Genomic DNA, 26,264 nt, shown 5'->3' with positions numbered 1-26,264 from the left:
AAATCCACAAAATTCCATATTAATATTTAGTAAATAATTTCGTACATATTCCGATTGACAGGTGCAAGAATTATATAAAAATTATTTATTATCTGTGTTTAGTTGTTAATTTATGCGCCATGTATTAATATAGCGCCATAAATGATGTCATTTTATGCTATTCGATTGTGCTGACTAGCCATTTTTATACGAATTAGTCAACGAGAGGCTCTGTCTTTCTGAGTCAAATGTCCCATCGGTCGCGAAAGCCGAAGATAAATTTAAAATACGTTTGCCTTTGTACGCGACGCTACGAAACGATTGTCTCGCGGACGAAAGGCCGTGTGTCTCTTGCAAATCCAGCTATGCTAATCTTATTTGTGTACGATTACGTATGTTTATAACATGCAAAGAAATTCCGTGGCGCACGTTATCAGTGTTTAGTCAGGAGCGCCAGCGCGTGGCGTTTCGGAGAGACGTCTGTGAGGCAGAGGAAAGAAAGAAAAGGGAAAAGAGGACGGTAAAGTCAGGAGACGATGAAGAAAAACAGAAGAAAAGGCATGTCACTTTGCAGAATTTTACTCATGTGTCTGAAGCTCTTTGCGAATTTTTATTTTTTCCGTTATCGTAGTCACGAGCTCTGTTTACAGCAACTTAAATTTTTCTATTTTTTATAGACTGTTTAATTTTTAATTCATAAAATTTTATTAAAATTTAAATATATAACTATAGAATATATGTACTTCTGATTATCATTGATAAAGAAAAAATTAACTCTAGTAAAGAAGCATAGAATTATATATTTTAATTGCATAGCATTGGTGTGTAAATAATAGGAATCAATATGTACGTTGTCCTAGAATGAAAAAATATGTTTAAAAAATAAATATTGTACTTTCGAATTACAGAAATGATGCAGTATTAAAAAATTTCGTTTCTGTATATATCAAGCAAATCAATCAGATGTCTTTTCTGTTCTAATTTTGCCCTTGTTTATGAATATTTCAAAAAACTTAAAATACGGTTGTTATATAAATTATCTAAATAAACTTCTATTCCTAATGAATAAAACCATACGTATTCGTTCAGATTGTGAACAACGTCATTTGCCCACGAAATTAGCGAAATGCGACAATCGGCAGAACTGTTTAATCCACTTTGGCTCATCCTTCATCCTCGCAGTCGTCTTTTAATTCATTAATGCCGACTTAGCGTCTCTCTCTCTTAATGAAGAAGCGAAAATATTCTTAAACCGAAACCGCGGAATGTCCGGGAAAGGGTTACTCGTTATTCGCGAAAACCTAAGAGTTTTCAGAAGAAAGGGGAAGGGATAAGAGAAAAAGACGATGAAGCTTGACGTGTGTACATGGGGACCAAAGGAAAAAGATATAAGAGTACGGAAGAATGAAAGTATAAGGACCAACGCTGAAGGGCCATCGACTGCAGATAAGAGGGACTCCTAAGACTCTTTTAAGAAAAGGTTAAATAAAGGTCGGAGGCCGCGCTTGTTGTTGGCTGTTCAGATTCCTTCGACCCCTCCCCGCCCTCTCACCCTCGCGGGTACCTCGCGCATAACGCCACTTATTTGAATCCTGAAGGCTTCCTCGAGTTCAACCCCCCTCGCGCGGGCTCTCATATCTTTTATATATTAGAATTTTCACCAACGTTTCTTCTCCCCCGCAAGCTCCGCTCTGTTTACTGTTTGGATTTATTCCTTCCTTCCTTCCTCCTCCTCCATACCGCAGCAACCTCCCGTACCAAAACTCCCATGGCTGTATATGAGTTCCTTATGTACACCCTCGTCGTGATACTTTTGATTTTGCTCGCTGCCGAACTTTCTATTACGCTTCGTCTTTCGTTTTATCTGCTAGAACGAGGGTAGCCGAAATATTTAGACAACTATGATTCACTAATTTCCTATTGAATATTTAATGTATCAATTTTTTTCATGAATATGTGTATTTTTAGCTTAAATCTTTTTATTTAAGCAATACATTAAATTTATTTTATTTTCTTTTTTGATGATTCTCTAAGACAAAATTAATGACATATGTCATATAAAAATGTCATAAAACAAAATTTTCCTTGTATAGACACAAATAATATATTCTCTAGTTTATAATTATCTACTTAATCACAGTATATAATTATTTTAATAATTTATATACAAAATATTCGATATCTAACAAGTTTCTAAAAATCATGAATTTTATGACAAATAAAAGATTACAGCCGTTTAATGATACAATTTAATAACGAACAATCAACGCCAATTGTTTTATAACTGGTGGGTAGGAAAAGGGAGGATATCAATATCCTCCCGCGATGTAAGCAGAAATGAATACAAAACGGTTATCGAAATTTCTGTAGGCGATTGTTCGATAGCTGGCGAGTGGCGAGCTTCGGCCGTGTGCCAAACCGACGGGATATCGTTAGATTTTAAACTCGTTACAAGCACGCTATCAGGAGTGTTTATTCAGCGTGCTTTTCTGCATGTCGACGATACACGAACTAAACTACGAGGCCTCGTCCAACACGCTTCGTGCGTGCACGCTTGCTCGCGTTACAGATGCTTTTGCATGAGAAAAAAAGTCGACGTTTAAATCGACACTGGTGCCGACGACCCGCTTGCACAATGAATTCAGATTTAGCTTTTTATATATGCATATTTTGCATCGAATATCTACCTATTTTGCAATCCCCTTTACCGTTTTAACGTAGCTGTTTTATCAAAACCTTCAATAGATCATAACAATTTTTCGTGTTTAAGATCTGATTTAATCTAAATTAAAGTTTTGAAAAAATTATATGTATCAATAATTTAATTTATTTCTTTATAAACTTTATAAATTAAGTTAATAATAAAATTAGTTTCTTATACAAAAATGTGATAGATAAAAAATATAAAATCATTATTCTCTCATTAAATTAATTTAAAGATATATGGCATTTATATAGAAATAATGTCTGAAAGTATGTTCTTAATATAAATAAGAGAGAGATTGTCAAAATTATTATACACATATACGAGATTTCAAGAATTTTACTTGATACCACAGGTTCTTTCAAGATATAAAAAAAGAATAATGGAATTAAAAAGCGGAAGACCGCGTTTTCAACTGGATTAACACCTGGTCCCCTTATCCGTTTTATCTGCCGGAATACTCTTCTGAGTTTCAGTCGTAGAAGCAAAAAGGGAACAGTAGTGAAGGGCAAAACAAGGGTTGGCGAGGTGTCCCTGTCTCTCGTTTCGTATTCACGCGGTCGCGGGCCAATCAGAAGCGCGTCTCTTTACACCCGCCGCCTCCTGTTGACGTTTGTCATAATATTTTAATATTAAATCGCGTTACGGGCAGCCATGCGCTCGCATAATCAGACGTTACTCACTGGCCCGAGTGTGTGTAAGAGTCTTACGAACGTACGTGAGAGGGAGAGTGAAAGAAGGGAGGACGAAGCAGACACGACACGAGTATTCGACGCCCCCATCGTTCCGTGAGAAATGTGGAATACAAATTACCCCGCAGATTCCGACCGACTATCGCTATCGTCGCCAACTGTTCGAAGAGAGCGAGAATTTAGGGATAATAAATAAAATTGAAGACCACAGAAAGTATTTGCCTTAAATTCGGAGCTTGCATATTAAAGATGCAAACAATTTTTCGAGATTTGATACTTTATATAATATTTTTCAAATATTATATGTAATAAACAGAATATTATATGTAATAAACAAAAATATTATATGTAATAAACAAATATACTTTTGCATTCTTTTATTGCATTTTTTAAATAAAGATATCGTCTATATTCTTATTAAAAATTGTTACATATATAGTTTCTAAAACAAATGTCGATTAAATAAATGAAAATTGTGCAATTAGAAATGTTTTTTCGTAACAAAAAAAGTCCCAATCCCGTGAAATGTGTCTTCAACTTTGCACTTCCCGTTCGAGCTGCGTCTAAAACGTCTATCTCGGAGAAAATAATCGCGAGAGGCGAATCGAGTTTAGTTAGAAACGTCACTTACGCCCTTTCGGCCAGGGAAGGGTCATCCGCCAGTGACTTGACGTGGCTTCTGAAAAGGACGTGCAATATTGAGAGGAATTAACGATTCCGCGGGCGTCCGTTTTGCTGGACGGTCCGACTAACGTTTCACGTGCCCGGCTGCGGAAAAGAGAAAAGAGGCAGAAATTGCCTGGGCGACGGAGGTGGAGGGTGCGGGCAGACAGGTTTCCTGGGACGATTGACTAGCCATGGCGGATATTTGGAGAATGGCTAGGACCAAGCGGACGGAATGTCTCTGGTCTCAATTGTTAACGGGCTGTGTACATTATAGATGGCCCCGTGATTGGTTCGTCAGCCTCTCAAAAACTCGGACTCATCGCCGTCGACCTCCTCCGCCTTCCCCCTCCTCCCGCCCCCCCCCGGCTCTTTTCCCCCGAGCCTTCAATATCGGAGTTACCTGGTCGTCGCCACTCGTTTCGAAGGTTTATTTTAGTGCGACCAAACGGATCACGATGACGACCCCGGACGAACTTTTATCGGAGCTGATTCTTTCGGTTGACAATGTAGAAACGCCCTTCCATCGGTATCAATTAGTACGATTCGCTAACCTTTATTTCGCGGCTCTGTCGCTCCCTTGCAAAGTTTGTCGATCGTCTGATAGCGTCTCGAGTGTGTCGATCGTTACAAAAATTCTTAATTATCGTCGTCGTTAGCGATCGCCGAACTGCATATGTGCAAAATGTTTGGCAACATCATAACAAATATTATTATTTATTTAACCATAATGTATTAAAAAAAAATCCTGATTTCCTAAATATGTATAATGCATATAATCTAATAGTTAATCTAGCTAAAAAAAAAAATTCTTTACCGAAGATAATTGCAAGAAACAATTTAGCCCATTTATACTCTGCGTTCTTTACTTTTGAGTAATTAATAGTGCAAATAATCATCGCGTTAGCTATCTGTAGGAAAATATTTACATGAGTATTAAATGTATTTACATTGTCCTCGACGTATTTCGTAAATGATGAAAGTTTGGTGGAAAAAGTGGCCTCTCGAAATAATGTGACGAACGTGGCGCAAAGCAAGAAACAAAGATCGCCGGCATTATGCAAGGTAAACGATACCCGTGGTATATTCTCCCGTACGTATTCGTTGTCTGTGTGTACAGGAATTAACGCATAGAGGTGTGGGATTGTCGCAGCTGGATAGGCGAGATACAGAAGAGGTCGAGACTGCCCAGAGAGATGGAGCCGAGGAGACGGAGGGAGCGAGAGAAAGTGTGTGCGTGCACCCGCGAAAGCGTAGGGCCGACATTCGAGGGAGAAGGGTGAGAACGAGAACGGATGAACAGAGATACCGGAACAGAGGGTGCATCGGAGAGAGTAATTTCGACATTCTGCGGGTTTGCTTACATCCATCGGTTGAGCGATTTTCGCATCGCGAAATGTGCGACGTCGTACGTGTCGCCGTAGCGACAATCTCCGATTTCTTCTCCCATTTCTATAGGCAGGATACGTGCTTCCGGCCAGATGCACTAGGTAGGTAACGAAGAGAATTGTATAAATATACAGGCTCTTCCACATCTTGCGAGTCACATTTCATTCGCTTCTTTAAACTATTTTTATAGATTATTCTATAACAAAAACTTCTCTCTCTCTCTCTCTCTCTCTCTCTCTCTCTTTCTCCTTCTCCTTCCTGAAGCTTCAACAAAATGAAACAATATCTTATTATCTATCTCTTCGTAAATTTTTTTAATCATTAAATTTGTTTAATCTTCGATTATAAATATCATATCATAATTCAGCATAAAAATTCATAACAATAATTAGAAAATGAAAATTTAAACTAAAATCAATAAATTATTAAAATAAAAAACAAGAATTGATTTTCAACTGGCAAAGTGAAACGTTATTTATACAAACACAAAACAATTTATTGTACTGTTAAAACAATGTTTTTCTATTTCAGGAAACCAGGAACCAGATCCTTAGGCAATGGGCAGGTAATCTCTTCGCGCCGGAGGAGGCTGTGTTTTACTTTCGTTCCGGTTAATAATTCAGTATCAATTAGTGGCCGTTTGAATTATGAAGAGACCTTTCTTCGCTTCTGACTTTCCGGCTGGCGGATCTCGTGGCTTCCTTGCCAAAGGAATGAAGAAAAAAAACACACGAGATATCTGAGCTTGGATCTCACGCAGTATATTGTGCCCGTTTAGATTAAATTAAGTTAATTGTCACAAAATAACTACGTCAGCACATTCAAAGCGTACACTTTTACATGATTAAGAAGAAATTATTTAAAACGTGCGTCAAACCTTTGACCGTCAGTATTTTTTAAGTCTTTTTTTTTTCAAAAAATTCTCCAACACGAACGGAAAATTCAATGTAAGTTTACGTAAATTCTAATAAAAGCCACAACAAGATATCAATCTGTATGCCGAGAACACAGATAATCCTCGTAAAATCTCCAATAACCAAGGTTTTAAAAATTCTTTTATTCCGGTTTTCCAAAAAAAAAAGATAACTCAAACATTGCCACGAAGAAACAACAGTTTTCAGACTCTCATTGTAGTTGTGCAAACACCGTTAGACTTTCCCGTTACATCGAACGTGATATTGTAATATCGAGCAGCGGCAAACACGACTTCTATTAATTCCATTTTCGCAAAGATACAGTAGATTAACGAAGGATGGACGCGGGACGAGGAGAACGAGAGAGGAAGAGGAGAGGCACACACAGAGGAAGAGGCTACTGAAAGAACATGGTGGACCAGGAGAGGCCGCTAGAAGCCCTCGCTGATGCAATGGAGGAAAGGAAAGGCTGACGAAGGCAAAACCGCCCCTGAAAAGTCTCAGGGGTGGAAAAGACTGAAACGATGGTTACCGCCAAGTGGATGTAATTTTTCCGTTGTTTGATTTTCATTAACGACTTGTGGCCAACACGGGCTGGCAACAACGTGGCTCGAAGGCAGGGGTCGTCCAAGAAACGGGAAATTATGCTCCACCAAACAGATGTATCCTTTATTTCATTTTCTTCAGCGAATGCGTAGTCAGAAGTTTATTCCCACCGCCAGAGGCGACTATGCGATAATGGCGAAAGTCAGCAGAAGTAACAAAACATCTCGTGTTTTATCGCGCGGCATTATCGTTCAACTACGAAATAACTGGAATAAGGTCGACGAAGAAGCTACGGAATGAATCTATTCAATATTGGAAACAAAGCAATGTAATGAAACGAGAAAATCAATTTAACAATCCTTAACTCGAATAATCTTTTTGAATGTAATTTAATCACAAGCTTCAGTATGTATTAGACTGATTGATAGAACGATAAACAGATTTAATTTTAATTAAAAGTTATCGATTTGATTATTCTTTTATGTAATATGTCAGAGAAATGGTAACACTGAGAATTATCTATACTATGAAATGATTAATATATATATATAAATTTAAGCATTAGTTTAAAAATAATTAAATATTAATAATGTTAATAATTTTTACTAAATTTTGCATATCTCATTATATATCAAAAATTAAGATTAAAGCTATATGCATTAAAGATAATCAATTACAGAAAGATATACACATTTAAAAATATCAAAATAATATCAGTTGTATTTTTTGTATAGAAAATGGAATTACACAATCTCAGAAACGCAAAGTTCTTTGTATTCAAGCAGGGAATGTCGGGAATAAGTAAATAATCTCTCAGAAACAGGAAACTATTAACTATTGAATCTGCTGTTTTTCGAAAGAGCAATTTTCACGCGATTTTCAGAAAAAAGGAGGACACGATAAAAAAAAATACAGCGCAGAGTGAATAATGGAAAGTGGCGAATTCCTTTTCTGGTAGTCACAGAGCAGACGAGCTCCATTAAAGGTCCCTAAATCCCCGACGTATTCCGCCCCCTCGCACTATGCGATTTACTCATTCCTGCAATCCTCCCGCAACCCCACCGCGTACATGGACGGATCATGACCCGGCATACGGGTATTCGCTTTTGCTCGTAGACGCATATTTATTCGCAGTCCATTTTGGTTTGTTTGCACAAACGAGAGAGTCTGTCAAGCCGACGACGGACCTCCGACCGTCGTCGCCTCATCGCTCCACTTTTCCAGCACTTTGCTGCTGCATTCCTGCGCGTTTCCGCTTTCCCGGAAAATGCAAGAGAGGCTTTCGGCCTTTTATCCTTGACGTACTTTAATCGTTTTACCAAGAAACCACGTTGTTTCGTCTAATTTTAATGACAATGTTTGATACAGCTTCACTTAATCAAAGATCGCGTATGCGATTTTAATTTTCTCTTTTTAACTCTAAAAATATTTTATACGTTAAATTATGTCGATATATTTTATTGATATACTGTATCATATTTGTATAAATTAATTTTCAAATATTATTCAAATTATATGCCAATCCAATAATTATATAATTTTGACAAAATAAAATAATAACTTTTAATTTTTTGATTAGATTGCGAAGAAATGCTATTAAGACATGTGTGAATAATCAATCACAGTTGCAACATTTTAATAAAATTTTATTTGTATAAATATCTTGTAAAATATCTGTTTTATTTCTAGAAGAAAGAATGACTCAACAATTCTTAATCTTCTTAATCTTTTCTAAAGAGAACGACTCACAACAATTCTTAATCTTCTTAATCTTTTCTACTTTTGGAAGAGAAGGATTCAACAATAAGCTACAAGTGACATAAAAAGTGCGATTGAGAAAAAGATGATGCGCGAAATATCGAAATGCATTCGATTGCTATCGACTCATTTTGAATTTCTAATCCGACGTGGCCGGAATATTGAAGGTGATTGCGGTTAAAAATTGTACGGTATTACTTAAGCCTCGTCTTGCCGAACTAGAGGAGTTCTTGATGATACAATTAAGTCAGGCAACAGCGGATTTTCTGACTCGGAAAATTATCCAATATTTTTCACGCGCTGCGCGAGGGTACGGCGCCGGCCGAGGGACGAGTAAAAAGGGTGAGAAAAATGCCAGGTTGTTCCAGACTCAGGAATTAGAAGCGAAAAGGGGTGCGAAAATATTGAGAGGAGTCTAAGGCGTCTTTAGATAGGACGAAAGGGTAGCTTTCTTCTAATGAAAGGTGGACCCGCCGAAATGTTTCTCGACGAGAATAAAGGATGCCTACAACACGTGGCTTAAAAAACATTGATCTCTCTTGACATCGTCGCGATATAAAGACAATAAGAGGATTTAAGTATTTATGTGAGTTATATGAATACTTCAAAATGTGTCTCTCCAACTATAGCGTGTGAAGTTCCGTAGACGGATGGTATAGCGGATCTTTTATTATGCTGTTTGTAAAATATCATAGCGTATGCTGACATAGATTCTTAAATCTATAACGCGAAATGCCATATACCGCGTATCGGTAAATTCTCTTAAATTATTATATAATGTTATCGATTTACAATTCATGGTACACGTGCACATCTATTCAGTCCAGAAAGTTCTCCCCGAATTACAAATTAATTAATTGCATATTTATGCAAAATTAAATATTAATATGTCTATCTCGTTTATCTATTTCATTTCTAATAGATATATAATACAAAATTGAAATACATATTTCGTCAATAATTAAACTACATTTCTAATATACATATTTTGATCTAACGTCGCAATGCGAAATCAATTTATTATAACTGAGTTACTATTGATTCTCTAATGCCCTCCTATAGATACTCTATACATTAAATATTATATAATCTTTTTATCTAATATTTTGCTAATATTGTTATGCGTGAAAAATTTTATTTTTTATTTATAAAATTATTGCATAAGCAATATAAAAACTTAGTTGTCCATTTATAATGCATTATGTATAATTTTTAGACAAAGTAAAAATTGAATAGTGCATTAGAGGGTTAAAACGATTACCTCGTTTAATATTCATTTCGTTCACTGTCTTGAATATTAACGTCGATATAAAGTAGAGGGTGTGGAAAACTCCAAAGAACGAGCGCAAAAAGATATATTATACACGAATAAAATAAACAAACACATTTTTGTGGAAAAATATTATCTGTTTAGTATTAAAATAAAAACTATTATATCTATGTTCAAATTATAATTATCAGCAAGATGTATAAAAATTAATTCATTTCCACGAAATGATGGATGTAATAAAATCAAATTTCAGTTTCAAAGACAGATTTTCTTTTAGAAAATAATCTTGTAAAATAAGCTTGTAGAAGTATTTGCAGAAAATATTTTTAGTCCGTATAAGTCAAAAGTTTGAAGACATGTGTCCAAATAAGTCGACTTACAGCATATCCGTGAAAACAATTATTTTCAGTTGTCTAAATACGTCTGACATTTCTTTGGGCATTCACAATTAATACATAATTGAAGATAATTTAAATCTCATGTGCATTTCAGCTCCAGTTATTCCGGTATCATTGCAAATTAACCGCGAGTCGATCTACATAACGATTGTTGGAAAGCCAGAAATTCCCCCGGGATATATCCGAAAGATCTATCGAATTGACATTTGACCGGTGAAGCTAGATAGGTATGCTCGCGGGATCTTGAAATCACGCTAGTCACGATGACGCGTAAATCACGTTTCTCGGTCTCCTCCCTGCCGCGTGCGCTCCTGTTTTTTCGTCGCTAATTCACCGACAATCGCATCGCCGCCCTCGCTCGCGGCGCGCGCGAAAGCCGCATTTGTATTCAGTCGGCATCATCGGCCGGATCCGGGGTGCGCTCTCGAGATCGCGGCAGATGAGGTGTTTTAAAAAAGAGAAAAGGAGTAAACGCGGCCGCGCCTGCCTGAGATCGTGGCAGGAGCGGAGAGATGAATAAGAAGGAGAGAAAGCCGGCGGTTGCAGAATACGCGCGACCTCGCGCGTATATTTCATATGCAGGGGGAGGCTGTTTTGCTTGGCCTCGGCAATATTATTACCATATTTTTCGCATAATGCGTTCGCGTGTATGTCTCCTATTTCACGCGACACCCCTCTCGCTACTCTCGTTGCCGCGACAAGAGGGTCGGCGGGGAGTATGATGCATTTTAACGTTTTATCATTCATTGTTCGTCCCGTGCTCTTTTATACGCTATATGTGCAATATACCTCGATGAAAACTTTATATCCGCTACAGCGGAGTATTGGAATCTGTCTTTTGACCTTGCATTTGATGTATGCGCAGCGATAAAAATCCTTAATGCGATATTAATTAGAAATACATCGTCGTATAAAAACATCAGAATCAGATCATTAAAAAATTTAAATTTTTAGAAGTATTACAAAGAATATTTAAAAAAGTAAAATATTATATATATAAATATATTAAATATATCGTTTGAAACATGAATAAATATTACCAAATAATTAAAATTGTGAAACAACTCGCATATTAATATTATCAAAATTTTATTTCAAAAAAAACTAACTTATTGATAAAGTTATTAAAAAAAAAACCTCAAGATTTTTCCTTGAAAAATCAGAATTTAAAACGTACGATCATGACAAATTTTAATGCTTCTCTCCATATATAATATATCCATTCTATGACGCGAAAAAAACATGAAATAGCAGAGTCATTTTCTGAACATTTACCAAAGCACTTCGGGCAATACCTCATCTCCGAAAACGGAAGGGATAAAATTTTAGAGTCGCGAAGCCGCGAATGATGAGAATGAGCGCGGGGATGACGCGTCGAATCGTAGCTTTTCAATATGACTACAGTGGAGGTGAAGAAGTGTAGATAGAGGGTATAGAGATCCGAAACTACTCGCATCCCCTTTGTTCCATCAGGCACAGTCCGCGGAATCTATTCGTGTGTGGATTCCGGAAAATTATGGTCGATAAAGAAACAAATTTCAAATTCTATCGAAACGGCGCGTTATAAACATTATTCCGCTTGTAGCGGGATTCTCGCCATCAACCCCGTCATATTCTGTTTTCCCGAGCACCCTCAAAAACGTTTCGAGCCGCGCCATCCCTTTAACTTGAATACGATTTCTGAGCGCTCCTACGTGTGCGATAAACAACGTATGGATATTGCAAATGTGCTTTCAAACGATCGCAACATCAACGAGATGATCGGTTTATAATTTATCAGTGTGCGTATATCCCTGTATTTTCAGTTTTCCTTAAGAATATTTGAAAAGTGTTGCAGAAATGTTATATCGTACTATATTATAGTAAACATATAAAATACAAAAAAAAAAAAAATAACAATAGATCTCGGATTAATATTTAATTATCCAAATTGCTTAAAATTTTTTAAGACAAATCGCCAAATTAATATCTTTCAAACTTTCGGTTACATTCGCTTACCTACGTATCCGAAAAAGTAGAAAATTTTGAAATCGTTTGGAAATTCTCGAGAATAAGCTCACCTGAAAAAAAGAAATACCTCGTATTACATATCAATTTAATTATACATTATTTTTTATATATTAAAATTCACAAAATTGTTTTTATCTTTCATAACTAATTAACTAAAATTTCTAATAAACACACATCATAAAATTCAATAAATTTGAAAACAAATTGCAATATATTTTGATGTATATAATAATTATTATCTAAACTATTGCGAGATAAATGTTAATCTTTTTCTATTTTTCTATAAAATAGCGTTTATCTGCAAGAACAATGAAGGCTTGCGACAAGCAGAACTCCGTAGCAAGAAATCTATTGGAAAGTCCATGTTGCGTAAAAGTTTAGCTATGTATTTCGAGTTATTTGTGCAAACAGGGCGCGTTCTATGTTTACTTACACATATTAAATGTGTGTGTGTGTGTGTTGAGTCATGTAAGAATATTCAAGTGTAATATCGCAATCTTCAATAATCTAAAGCCGTATCTTTAAGTAAACTATTGTGTAATGCAAAAAAGGAAAATAGAGAGAGAAAGACAGTCAATAGTAGCATAATTATGAATTATAAAATTTAAAAAAGAATATCGCATAGCACGAGTATCAACATCAATGTTTACTTGGCTCGGTTATCTTGATTTGAATCTCTTCATGTTTATAAGTTCCGATCTTTTTACCTGTTTTTTTAAACTATATGTATAAAACATTTTATTTTAATATATACGCGCGAGGAACACAAAAATATATTATGTGCAATTATTGCAAGACATCGAGAAATTGAGCGAAAACTTTGAATCCCATAAATTTCAGAAGTTTTTACTTAAAGTAGGTATATATATGTCTTACTCGTTTACAATCGATATTTGACTTCACGACCGGATACTTTATCACTGAAACGGGGGTGAGTTAGAGTGGACTTTGTTTCTAACGGGACAGAAAATGATGAAGACATGAATCAGGAGGTACCTGAAAGACCGTTGGTCCCAACAGGGTGCTTAAGTAAAAATATTTAGGCCGTTATCGGATCGATGGCGTACGTGACTCAAACTACTTAGCGATTGTCTTGACGCTTTGTTTCAATGGATGGCGGACATTGCGAAGTACATAATACTTGATTCTTGTTTTCAAATTTTTTATATTAATATTGCATTGCCATAGATGATATACTAAATAGCTCGATAAGAATATCTCATTTAATAATTAATACTTTATTTTAAATGTCTCTTTAAAAAGCTTTCTTGAAATTGGCAAACAAATTTTGTTAGAGAGATATACTCAACAAAGATTGCATCAAAACTTGACATAAAACAATTTAATGAAACACCTCTCGGTTACTATCTCTTATCAAGATAAGATTAATGCTTCAGAAGTTGAAGCAATTGCGACAGAGGGGCAAGCGAATGTAAAACGGGAATTCTAATAACCCTAAGACGTCGCTCACAGATTCTGTAAGGGGGCAGTTTATATTCAGCCTACGGACGGTCAGTATGGGTGGAGATATATATTTTTCAATATAACAAGCGGGGGACTCGAACCGCGCGAATCGTTCGACAGAGCAGGAGTCGACGTTATTTTTTATCTTTATTAGATTGCCGCGGGTACCCGTTAGTTGAGGTTCGACGTACTACGGACGGATGTGCATGAATATCAAGTGCCCGGTAACACGTGGCGCATTTTATCGTCCTCCCGGCTACTTGAGTATATCCTTCAACCGTACTAGGCCCCTCCCTATGTCAACCCTTTTGATAACAAACTAAGAAGCTACGTAATTACTTTATAGTTATAATAGCTTGATGATGTATTAAAGAAAGAAATGTAGATTGCTTCTAATTTCTGTAAACAATAATTCTTTGCAATTATAATAATTATTTCGTATTTTTCAATAAAATTCAATTTGCTCAAATTATTTCAAATCATAATTTTTTTTTAATAAAGAATGACAATAATTAATTAATGTTATTATATTTCTTTCTTCAAATTACATAACTTTTGTTTAATTGTGCAAACATATATGTATATATGCTGCTAATTGATATGATATATCAATATGAAAGCTAAATAATTTTTTACTCTTATGTTATTTTTAGATGAAGAAGTCGCAATACATTTTGAAGAAGCGGATGGGCCCGCCGCACGTTCGAACGATAAGAAAGCATAGACGGATGTTTGTTTGGTGGGCCGTTAATGTCGCCATGTGTATTGTTTACAGAACAACCGCCTGCCTCCCCCGCCATCGGCGGTGCGGTTTGTCGATACTGAGAGAGTCGACGCGGCGGTGTCGTCCTTTGAAAAATACTCAAGGTAAACTCGTGTGTTGATTGTATGTTCAGCCTGTGAGAGGGCGAGCTCGTGTGTAAAGAGCATCTCTCGGTGGAATTTCCAGGACGTTACATCGGCTTCTTCCAAAGTACTTTAGTTTCCGTGGGAATCATAATCCCAGTCGTGAACGACTCCGCGAGTTATCGGGGAATTTGCAAACATAAGGGTCGCTTGAAAATCTCGCCAATCGGAATCTCGTCGGCATTGAGTAGCTTGAGGTCTGCGATTTTATTTTGCGAAGAAAAATCCTCAACATATAGCTATTATTATTACATGCGTTATATAAAAATTTTCAAAAAATAGATAATACAAGTATCGTCTCAGTTTGAACATCATTATAAAATGTATTAAAAGAAACAATAATTTTTCTAAAAGCACTAGTATAATTACGTAATTAAATGTCATATTGTGTATAGTAAGAGTAAAATATTGGTTAATTATTTAAGAATTATTGAAAATACACGCAGTATAGAGCAAAATAATCGTGAGGCATCTTTCAGCTTAACCCGCACTCCCTCGTATCTCTCAAAATGCTGTGGATTGCACGTGGACGAGCCGTGGACGGTAATTAATGGAGACGTAACGAGTGGGCGTAGTCGGGGACTAATATGCGAAATAAATCTACGGTAATAGTAAGTAATTTGGCCAATAAGTCGATAACAAATTGGGTTTGCCAACAGCAGTGCGCAGCTCCCTTAATGGCAGGCAAGTGACCGGATCCACCCCCTTAAACACCCACCACCCTCTCACCCGTTCGTTGTTCCTCGATTACGCAGAGTCACCCCCGCGCACGTTACCTTTTACCCCTCCTTCACACGCTCGAGGAGCATTTCCCCCTCGCCAACGTATTCATATTTCACAAACTTGTAATATAGGAAAGTTTTGTTTAAGCCATAAAGTCGAAGGGTGGTGACCGGTGAAGGATGGCCATCTTTTAGTGGACGTTGCTGAAAAAGCGAAAGGCACGTTTGAGGAAAAAAACAATGTGATGAAAGACAATAGTTAAGAAAAACGAAATACAAGATGTCAATATATGAGCATAGAAAAGAGAGAAATCGTTTATTCATAAATTAAATTGATTAAATTATAATTTTATAAAAGAGATATGAATATAAAAATTTCTCTCTACATAAAATTTTTCTTTCTTATTTTAACTATTAATATAAAAAATATAATGGCAGATGTTTTTTCATAAAAAAAATTGATTTTATATTTATTAAAAAATTAATAAGACCGACAGAAAAAAAAAAAAATGAAATAAACCTAAATCATTCTGTATATCATCGATCACCCATCAATATTCACGAAATTCTTAATCATTTTCAATTCATTGTATATTTTCGATAAAATATAATCACACACAAATGTTCACATAAAAAAAGGCTAAACATATATACCGCGATATATCGATAGATGCAACGGATCCAAGAAGAAGTAGCACCTTTCTTTATTCGAAGACCAGGAGGCATAAAGAAAGCCTGTTGGTCAGTCGTAATGAATAATGCCCACATCTGTTCGGGACATCCCATCAGTAACTGTGGCCCCTCGCCCTCTCACCTTCTATACCTCCTCACCTTGGTTCTCACCCTAAAAACCATTTCCACCCCATCGCTGCTTTCTCACCCGATTTCGCTGCATATCAAATTATGGAGTTCTGAATGGCCGATCGTCGCCTGCTGCTGCTGTGATATATTTGGATATATTAAATTTTTTTTCGTATATATATACCGGACACTCAACATACATCCACGTTTACGTCTCAGGCGAATCAATACTAAGCTCAGTCCATTATTTTATACTATTTTCTTCGATTCCTTTTTCTTTTTAACTTAAAGACACAGTAATAGCTTTATAAATTTAATTATTTTGTAATGACTAAAAAATAAGTTAATAATAATTACTAAAATAGTTAAAAATATATGTTAAACATAGAAATATATTTATCAAAAAAATTTAATTATTAATTAAAATAAAATACTTTTCTAAATAAATAATTTCATATATATTTAAATTATATTCTTAAATTCCATTTAATTGTTATATTTTTTTTTTAAATTTTATTGAAAATTAAAGAAAACGGATTAGAAACAAAACTTTAGTTTTTTATAAAAAAATTTTCTTTTTTGAGATACAGTCTGTCATCAATTTTAAAAAATATTTCCAATTAATTAACAATGTGTCGTCAAAATATTTTACGACTGCCTAAAACATCAGAATCGGAATTAAACGATGAAAGAGCAGCCAAAAATTTGCAAGAAAAACGTTCATCGGACAATCACGTTTCCCTTCGGCCTACCCATAAACCTCCACCCATAAGGTCGAGAGGCTTCGTTTGCATAGTCGCCGACACCTTGCGTGTCCATTACGCGGGGGTGGCACGGGCGTGCGCGAGGGGGCAGCTAGTAGGAGGAGAGGGTGGCCGGCAAGGGTGAGGCGGTAAGAGGTGTGAACCGTAAACGCGCCACGTGCGCCAAATGGAAATGGACCAAATATCGCTGCAAACACTCGACCGTGCGAGTATCGATATACGACGCACCCTCCTACATCTCTCCGATCTCCTGATCCTCTACCCCCAGATTCTACTACGATAAAGGCACACATATATAGGCGCGCAATCCGTGAACCGTGGACCTCCGTTCATATACAATCTCCTAACCCCGTCATTTCACGCGCGCGCACATATGTGCGACGTTTTGCTCGAAAATTCTCCGGTCATTGAAATCCATCAAAAGTCCGCAAAATATCGTGAGTTACTTCTCTTGTATTCTTTGACATTTGCAAGCATGTGTGTTGGCACACAGATAGCAGCGGTTGTCGAAGAAAATTATACGAGAAATTATTCTAAATATTTATTTTGTCAATAATCTTTTGTATAATACATTGAAAATCAATATAAAATTTCAATTTCTTTTGTGAATTTACGTTTCGCTTTCCATTTTTATATGCAATATTATGTATGTATTTTAAATGATATATGAAATAGATTATCGCGTATAATTATTTTAAAAATTTATTAAACTGCTGAAATAAACTTAATACTTAAATTTAGTTCCACGAGATGCTGAAAACAAATATCAATAGTTCTATTTAATAGCTCAACTTTTTTAATAAATTTTTTTAATACAAAAAATTTTTCTCATATTTATATCGTCTTGTTCAATGTTTTTCCAATTTGTCATTCCACCATCATTTATCTAAATTATTCTCTATTGAATGAAGTCCTGTTTCTCGGTGCGAATCTCGCGCATTAAGAGCATTATCGCGATGGATCAATTAATTTTCCTAACCCAGGATACCATGAAGAAGGAAGGGAGGACGCGCAAGAGGAAATGATTTCCTTCTTGCTTCCATCCGCTCCGTTTCGTTTATTCATTCATTCATTCATTCATTCAGCTTACCGATGAGAAACGTGGAAAATGGAAATTACAGCAGAAAAAGACAAAAAGAAGAAATAGGATAAGGACAGAGATATAAGATACGAACTACACAAACAGTGAAAGAGATATATAAAGAGAAAGCTAGAAAAGAGGGTGAAGAGACCAAGTGTGAGAGAGAAAGACGATCGATCAACGGGAGGGGGCGAGTGCTTCTAACTAAACAAATATGTACTCACATACTCATTCACCTATCTTTCAGTCAGTCCTACCTACGCGTACCTAGAGCTCTTTTAAAGACTTTTCCCGCTGCACCCAACGTCGAATCCCGCTTCGTCGACCGACACATACTCGCAACGATTTCCGACAAAGGGAAAAGCGCGGTTAAAAACTTGAAACGTTCAAATGTGACCGTATATGTGTGTACGCTTGCTTGAGCGGTTTTAAGCGGGAAGAGAATGTCACGCGATATGCTCGAAGTGCTCTTGCACTCCGATTGTAGCGAGTCATCGCCGCTATCATCGGCAAGAATTTCAAGTCCTGCAAATAAAAGTTACTTGAGCTTTGTAACGTATCTTCTGCTCGCGTAAGAGAAGTGACAAGCAATAATTTTTCTATAATTTTATAGAAGTGTTATCGCTATACATGAATCTGCGCGCCGATCAAAGATTATTTTATTTATAGCAATCGCTATACACAAAAATTTTCTCATCACTCTTTATTTGTCTTCATTCTTTATGATAAATATGCATAAATAGATTGTTTCATATTTTATAAATTTACTAGAAAGATCAATTATTTCTTGTCTATTTAATAATAAATAATTGTCAAAGCTCTTTTTGCATTCGAAATCTTTCTACTTTCTGCTTTTTATGATATGCAATATAATTCAAATATGTATTTAAAAGTGCAAATCTTTATCTATTTTGTTTACAATCTCACACAATCGCAAGCTTCGGGATAATCAGCACGAAGCTGCTATTCGAAGCTGCAAAGCTACCGTATCGTTCCCAAGATTCGTGTCGATTTCGAAAATGACATCAGGTACGATTAATCGCGGTGCGGGAGCGCGCCCCTAACGAAGAACGCGAATGTCGGGCGTAATCCGCTCTCAGAACGAAGGGGGGAACGAGAAGCTCGCAAGGGGAGAGAATCACCGTAGCCCGCGAGGTGGGGGCGGTCGCGCGCTAGATGATATCCAGAGAGGATTATTCTCTCCCGGTCGCATCACACAAACTGCCGTGACAAATCGCCCTATACTTTATGAGACGAGTCTTTCTTCTGTACGGCCCGTTCACTCCGCCGGGGCATATATCACTCGAGGCTGTCGATATATTATCGCCCGCGACGCCTACCGTCGTTGCTCTGCAGAGTCAATACACGATGCGCCGAAACAAATAGCCTGCGAGAACGCACAGCTCCGAGCTGGAAAAGTGACAGCAGCAGCAGCAGCAGCAGCAGCCGGCTGCGTCAGACGAAATCCTTCGTGGATTTAGACGACGATGTATAGTCTCGAGAATCGATATGATCGCGTTCCCGATGTGTGTATTTTTCAGTAATGCCGCCAGTCACGTAATACTCGCCAAACGTGAATGTGGATGATGTGAGAAGTGCATTGGTTTGAAAGCAGAATTAAATAAAAAAAAATTTATAATATATATATATATATATATATATATATATATATATATATATAATCATTAAAATTTGCATAACACAATAATTAAGAAAAATGAAGGGACAGCAGAGTGATATGAAAAATTGAATTCTCTTTTAGAATGCAAGAAATGTTCTGAATGTTACTCGTTGATAGCTCCCCTGCCAATAATAATTTTCGATGGACTTTCGCCTCGCGTTTCCACAATAAAACAAGCACATTTTTAATTACGTTCCTTTCTATTGCGGCGACGCTGTCTTTTAACGCGAATAACATTGTACGACTTGTTAATTTACAATTATGATATTCCTGGGGCCGCTTTGTAACCGCGCAGCCGTTTTGCCATTCGGCGTTTTCTCAGCCCTTAGCCATCGTAACCCTTCCCATAAATTTCCTGCTTTCAGTGGCCGATTTATAATTACCGCTTTCATATACCCGAAGTGTAATTTGCTTGTGTAAATTCCACATGCTCGCTCGATGTAATAATATTTCACGAACAATTCCGAAAGGTATACGGTTTACGCGAATGGTCGCATATTTTCCGCTGCCAGCGAAAGATAACGGTTCGCATGAAATTTATAATACTTCTATATTATACCTGCACACTTCTCTTTTCAATTTTATAGAAAAATCAACGAGACGTTCATTGACCTGACATTCGTTCTTTAAAAAAAAAAAGCTCTGATTTCGTAAAATTTTCATGCATAACACAGACATGAAAAATTTTTTATACTGTTGTGCTAATATTAGATTTACTTATAAAGTATCTTTTTCGAAATGCGCAAGCGCGATAGCATTCTCTAAATCTAAATTAAAATCGAAGCATTAAATGAATAACGAAGTAATTGAGACACGTGTGTCATATAGAATTAGCCGGTTTGATAATCCTGGTTTGTACCAAAATGACGCACCGTACAGCGAACTTTAATGCAATTAGATTTTAATAGGACCGTACATTATTCAGAAACGGCAATTTCCACGTCGATGAAAATTTAGAGGCGATACTTTATGTTTTAATATTCATATGTCACATCAATGTCGAATAAATGCGCGATTGCTGTCCCGATGCTTTATAATATAAGGCATGTGGATACGTAACTAATGAAAATTGAGCTGTACTTGTTTCTTTCCGTTTTATTTTCACGAAGACTCTTTGTTCTCCCGTTGACAGGAGACATTACTGCTGAGATAGTATCGAACAGCAAAAATGTTCTAAATTAATCGCGAAATTATTGTGAAAAAAAAATATAGATTTAAAATGTCAATTAAATCATTTTTAATTATCAAATTTGCAAAATCTAAATAATTAGCCATAAAAATTGGATGTAAGAAGAAAATAGTAAAATATTAGAAAAATAATCTTTTGAATGAATCATTTTCTTCTATTTGCTCTCTATATTTTCCTTGACATTTAAAGTAGCTTTCCATAATTCGCGTTTGTAATTTAGCCAAGCGTTATGATATATAAAATATTTTTATTCATATAAAGTATATCATTATTTAATATAATTATAATAAAATAAATAATCCTGCATATTGTTAAAAAAAATCAATTATATTTCGACATAACGCAAGTCGTGAGCTGCGTAAAAAAAGGCGCCGCATGTAGCAGGCATGCAATCGCATTCTGCGGTTCATACCGCAGAAATTGGTCGCGATGCGTTTTGCTCGGCGTTAAATCGCGTGTTTTTGTGGAGGAGAAAGCGTCCCCGTGGTTTCCCATGGACTGATGTTTCGCGATGCTTACGGTGCGCACGGTGGCGCGGTAGCCACGCGACTGTCGAGCAGGTAGGAGCTTACAGCTTTTCCGGCATGGAGTTTCGAGGTTTCGCGGTTTCGAGGAGGAGGGGGGGGGATAGGGCGAATCGTGAGGGTGAGGCGTCGGTGGGGTGGAGGGAAAGGGGACGAAAAGCGTCGGCGCCCGACGATACACTACACTACCCGACACAACGATGCGTACGGCTATCTCAGTGCGTGCCACGCGCCCGACATGGCAGTACGTATTTTCTCATGATGTTCGCATCAGCACAATGAGGGTAAATTTTTTTCCAATAGATGCAGAAAGTTTGGAGGGGAAATGCCAATCTTTGTAGTAGTGACACTTTGTTAAGATATTGCCTGTCGGTCATTGATTATCACATTGATTGGATTAATATATCTCATTGACAGATATGCAACATAAGTAGCTTAAAATATCATATCGCAAAAATACACATTATACATAATAGATCACGACGGACATTCTTTGGAAAAAGTTGCAGGTATTCAATTGGTTCAATGATCTTAGATTCTTATGATATTAAATATATGATGGGTAAGATGCAATACAATTTATGAAAAAAATATTTGTAAATTATTTTAATAAAAATTTTTATATGTTTTCTTATTTGCAAGGAATATCGATCATGAATAAAATAATATCACAGTGAGAAAGAAGGATTCCTATTCAAAATCTATTTTTGATAATATTAATTTCCTTGTCTAATATCAATGATAAAATATTAATCTTAATAAGACAGATTGATATGGAAATGTTTCATAGAATAAGATTTATTTTTAGCTATTGATGCGCGATTAATACGGCAAGTAAAACGTCAAATTCTAAATTTACAATCTATATGTACTGTATATTTTAGGTAATTATTTGTTGAGTTTTAAAATACGCATATTATTTTTTAACACAGCTGTCGTTAATAGCGACCGTTTGCGCGCTTATTGTCGGTATATATATATATATATATATATATATATATATATATATATATATAAATTGATCCAACGATTTAACAGCTGTTCACAAAGCGTCGAAAGAGAATAGCACGCTCTTCACTCCACACTTTTCATTTTTTATTCATGCCCTTAGACCTAGTAGATTTGTGCCAAGTTGTATGAGAAACGGAACATATATCAGTCATCGTACGCTTACTTGCTACAAAGAAGAATGATGACGTAGAGAGACAGATGTTGAACTTCTTTGATTTATTATTATTCAACGATCTCTTACCCGCTTTTGACGCTAATATTACATTTCGCTCGCGTTCTACTCGATCATCGTTTTTAAAAATCTGAGCAATTCAAGTATTCTATACATTTAATAATTATCGCAAAAGTTGTTCAAGTATTCTTTTAAAGTGTTGCCATATTTTTCTCTTTTTTTTAAACTTTTTTCTGTTAGTCTCATAATTGCTTTCAATTTATCATAATCTTATTTTATTTTCGAAATAATTTTAATTACATTCATTCTCATAGATTAAGTAACGGTGTTTTCCATTTCATTTTCTCGAAATTGCTAAAAATTAACATCACGTGATACAACAAATATTATATATCACGAAGAGGAACGTTATATTTAACTTGATTAGACTTTTTTCTCTAATTTTCTTCAATGAGAGAGAAATTACGTTTACGTAAAAAGCGGACATCATTCAAAACTTCTTCGTATGCAATGTTCTTTACCGATCCGAGAAACTTCCATGGAATAGGCATGTCCAGCAGTTCAGTAGATGCAATTGCAAGCGATGGCTTACAAGATGACCTGATAACAATCGCGATCGATAAAGAAAACAGCTTGGCCGACGATAAAGCGTAAACACTGCGTTCCCCCTTTGTCAGCGTGTAGACGCTGCTTCGCGAACGTGAAACAAGATAAAGCGTAACAATACTTTCGTCGATTAAATGGATGCACTTAGAGGAAATTAATTTTTCGCGCTGGAAATAATGGCATCGGGTTGCTAACATAATTGACGGCGCTTTTTATGAAATAATAACGAACCTTATACAAAGAGAGACAAGGATGTAATTTGGTATGTGAATATTGCGAATGCAAAGTTAGACACGAGTGTGTCTAACTCGCAGCTTACGATAATTATAAGAAAATAATATCAGATCGTCTAACTCTGCCGAGGTAAGAAGATGCGCATGACTAAATGACGTTGTTACGAATTTGTTATACAACTAGAGAAGTGAATCAATATCCAAAAATAAATATTAGAAAATCTTAGAACATGTATATATCTAACAAAAAAAAACATAAAGGTAAAATAAAAAAAAAAAAATATTTTTTATAGATTACTAAATGTAAATGCCACTAAAATATGTAAATATTTTTATGACTACGCGCATTAACATTAATCTTTGTGTTTCAAGACTAGTGACATCGTAAGATGTTGCAAAAGAAACGATACGATAGGAACACATCGTAAAGGGTAGTCGCGATTATAAATATTGCTCGTTAAGTCACGTCGTGTTTAAAATTCACGGAGTGTGCGAGGCATTATCGGTTGCTTGCTTTTTACATCGCGTCGCCAGGCAAGATTAAGCTGCTTATTTTAACACTCGCTCGCTGTTAAGAATTTCGAAGCCACGGGACATCAGCGTATCGATCATTGCATTTCGGCGAGTTTATGCTTACACACCTGTTTGATTGTCTCGGTTGTTGTTGCTACAAATTGACACGACGCCTTGATAGCACTCGCGATTTTCAATCAACGTAATTGCGCGTCCGGATAGTGTCATTGGATATGTCGATCTCGCTTCACTGATATTGTTATGCTTATATTATGATTTTTAAACACGTTGTTTATCTTTATTTATAGCTTACTTAGTCCCAGCGAATAATCGCATATAAGTATTTTGTATAGATAAATTCCGTGGGAATTTTTCGATTAATATGTCAAAAATTTCAATTCAACACAATATGCGATTCACGTGATTTTTATTCAAACGTAAAGATTAACTGATTAAATTCCGTAAATGTGTAAACCTTATTTATCAACATCTTCACGATACACAAAATTGCAAACTTTTCCATTGTACGATCATATCACTTTACAGTCAAATCAATGATATATGTTTATAATATACAGTATTTGTGTTTAAATATTGTTATTATTATTAAAAAATTGAATAGAGTAATGTTGTTAAAGTTACAATTTAAACGAAGAAATGCATTTCTTCGATAAATTATTGCACTGTCACCTTTTGCACTTTTAAGATTTGAATCACCATTGCACTTGTACAGCATTTTAGAATTATTGTATCCTGCTTGTATCATTAAGATCAAACATTGATCAATCACTATTCTGCATCATCTCGTCCCGTGTCTCTCCTTTATGAATCTTCGCTCTCACACGCGGCATTAATGCACAAAAGTACTACTTGAATTCACACTCTCGGTCGCTAGTGAAAAACTCGTAATTTCTTTCTCTATCTGTTTTCCTCCTTATTACATATCTACAAAAAAGGATAGAGATCGTTGCGCGATCTTGGTGAACAGAGTTAGAGAGAGAAAAGCAGAGATCGACAGGTCGTCTCAAAACGAACTTGAGCAAAGGAAAGAGATGGACATACCGGGCGCGACCGAGAGGGCAAGCGCGAGTGTGCGAGGGAGAGAGAAAGAAAGAGAGAGAGAGAGAGAGAGAGAGAGAGAGAGAGAGAGACAGTCCGTGCGCACGGACACACATGTGGCCGAAGTGTTAGTGTATGCTCACAAGGAAGAGAGACAGAGAAAGAGAGAGAGAGAGAGAGAGAGAGGGAGAGACATACCCCAAAGGTGTCAGAAGGCGCTGGCAATGTTCCGCGGTATATCTCCCGGTTGTCTCGAGACATCCACGCTCAGTAGACGATATCGTGTTTGCCACGACGCTGCGAGGCACCCCAGGCAGGCCTCCGAGGGTAGCCTCGAAGGCGGTGGTAGGGCGACTTGCTGTTGTGTCGGATGCTACCGGGTAGCGAATACTTGTTGTTGAGATGCCGGGTACAGGGGTGTAGGGGTAGCAACGCGGGGATACGCGGTGACAGAGAGAAAAAGAGAGAGAGAGAGAGAGAAAGGGGGAGAGAAAAGAGAGAGAGACGGAGAAAGAGGAAGGATGCATATACACAGGAAAAAGAGAGAGGGAAGGGATTGGTGTACAAGAGGAGAGAGAAAGGGGAGCGAAAGGGGAAGGAGTCGGGGGGTGGCACCCCCGAGAATAGCCTTGCGCAGCTACGCCGGCTGGCTGGCGGAGAAAGCGCGGGATAAGGCGGTGGTTGCGGCCGCGGGTTGGGTGGATTTGTACGTTGCGGGGGTGGAGGGTGCGCGCGAATCTCTAACGGCTGCTGCTGCAGCCCGTTCCGAGCGGAGGCTCGTCCGCTAAACAGCGGACGCGCGATAGCACGCGAAACACAACTGGGTCGCGACGTGGCTCCGTAGTCATTCTCGAGCTGCTATAGGGGTGGTAGTCGCGATACGCTGGCGGGGATGCAACGGAGGGAGGGGGAAGACACGCGGAAAGTGTCATGGAATGTTGACTAGATCGGATCGTTGAACGTTGTTGCGTTCGACAATGGAAAGGAGATACGCCTCGGCGAGAGATAACTCTCGCCGTACGGAGGGTGGACAAGGAAGGGGTGAACTACTACAGATTTCACGGCGCGCGTTTCACCGACAATGACGACGAAGACGATTCGCGACGCGATACTTGGTTCGACGAAGCGGTCGGTCCGCTAAGGATACGACACAGATGTGTACACGCGGCGCGGATACGCGCAACTCTGCGGGCGGGCACGACCGGCTGCGCTGTT

The 26,264-nt window shown here is 37.0% G+C and overlaps 1 protein-coding gene across 22 annotated transcripts in view; it reads right to left on the bottom strand.

Moving 5' to 3' along the window:
- Positions 1-26,264, bottom strand: part of LOC126855291 (forkhead box protein P1-like) — a 309,110-nt gene that overhangs the window by 28,985 nt on the left and 253,861 nt on the right. The window contains exon 1 of one of the 22 annotated variants that reach the window (XM_050602802.1): positions 25,248-25,738. The exons of the other annotated variants lie outside the window; for them this stretch is intronic. Within the exon in view, the coding sequence (XP_050458759.1) occupies positions 25,248-25,310 (63 nt within the window). The 5' untranslated portion in view covers positions 25,311-25,738. Of the gene's footprint in view, positions 1-25,247; positions 25,739-26,264 lie in introns of those variants that run through there. 22 annotated transcript variants of the gene reach the window in all.

The sequence above is a fragment of the Cataglyphis hispanica genome, chromosome 15 (genome assembly GCF_021464435.1).
Source record: "Cataglyphis hispanica isolate Lineage 1 chromosome 15, ULB_Chis1_1.0, whole genome shotgun sequence".
Lineage (NCBI taxonomy): Eukaryota > Metazoa > Arthropoda > Insecta > Hymenoptera > Formicidae > Cataglyphis > Cataglyphis hispanica.
The sequence above is the reverse complement of the archived record's forward strand: the minus strand, read 5'-3'. Positions and strand labels throughout refer to the sequence as shown.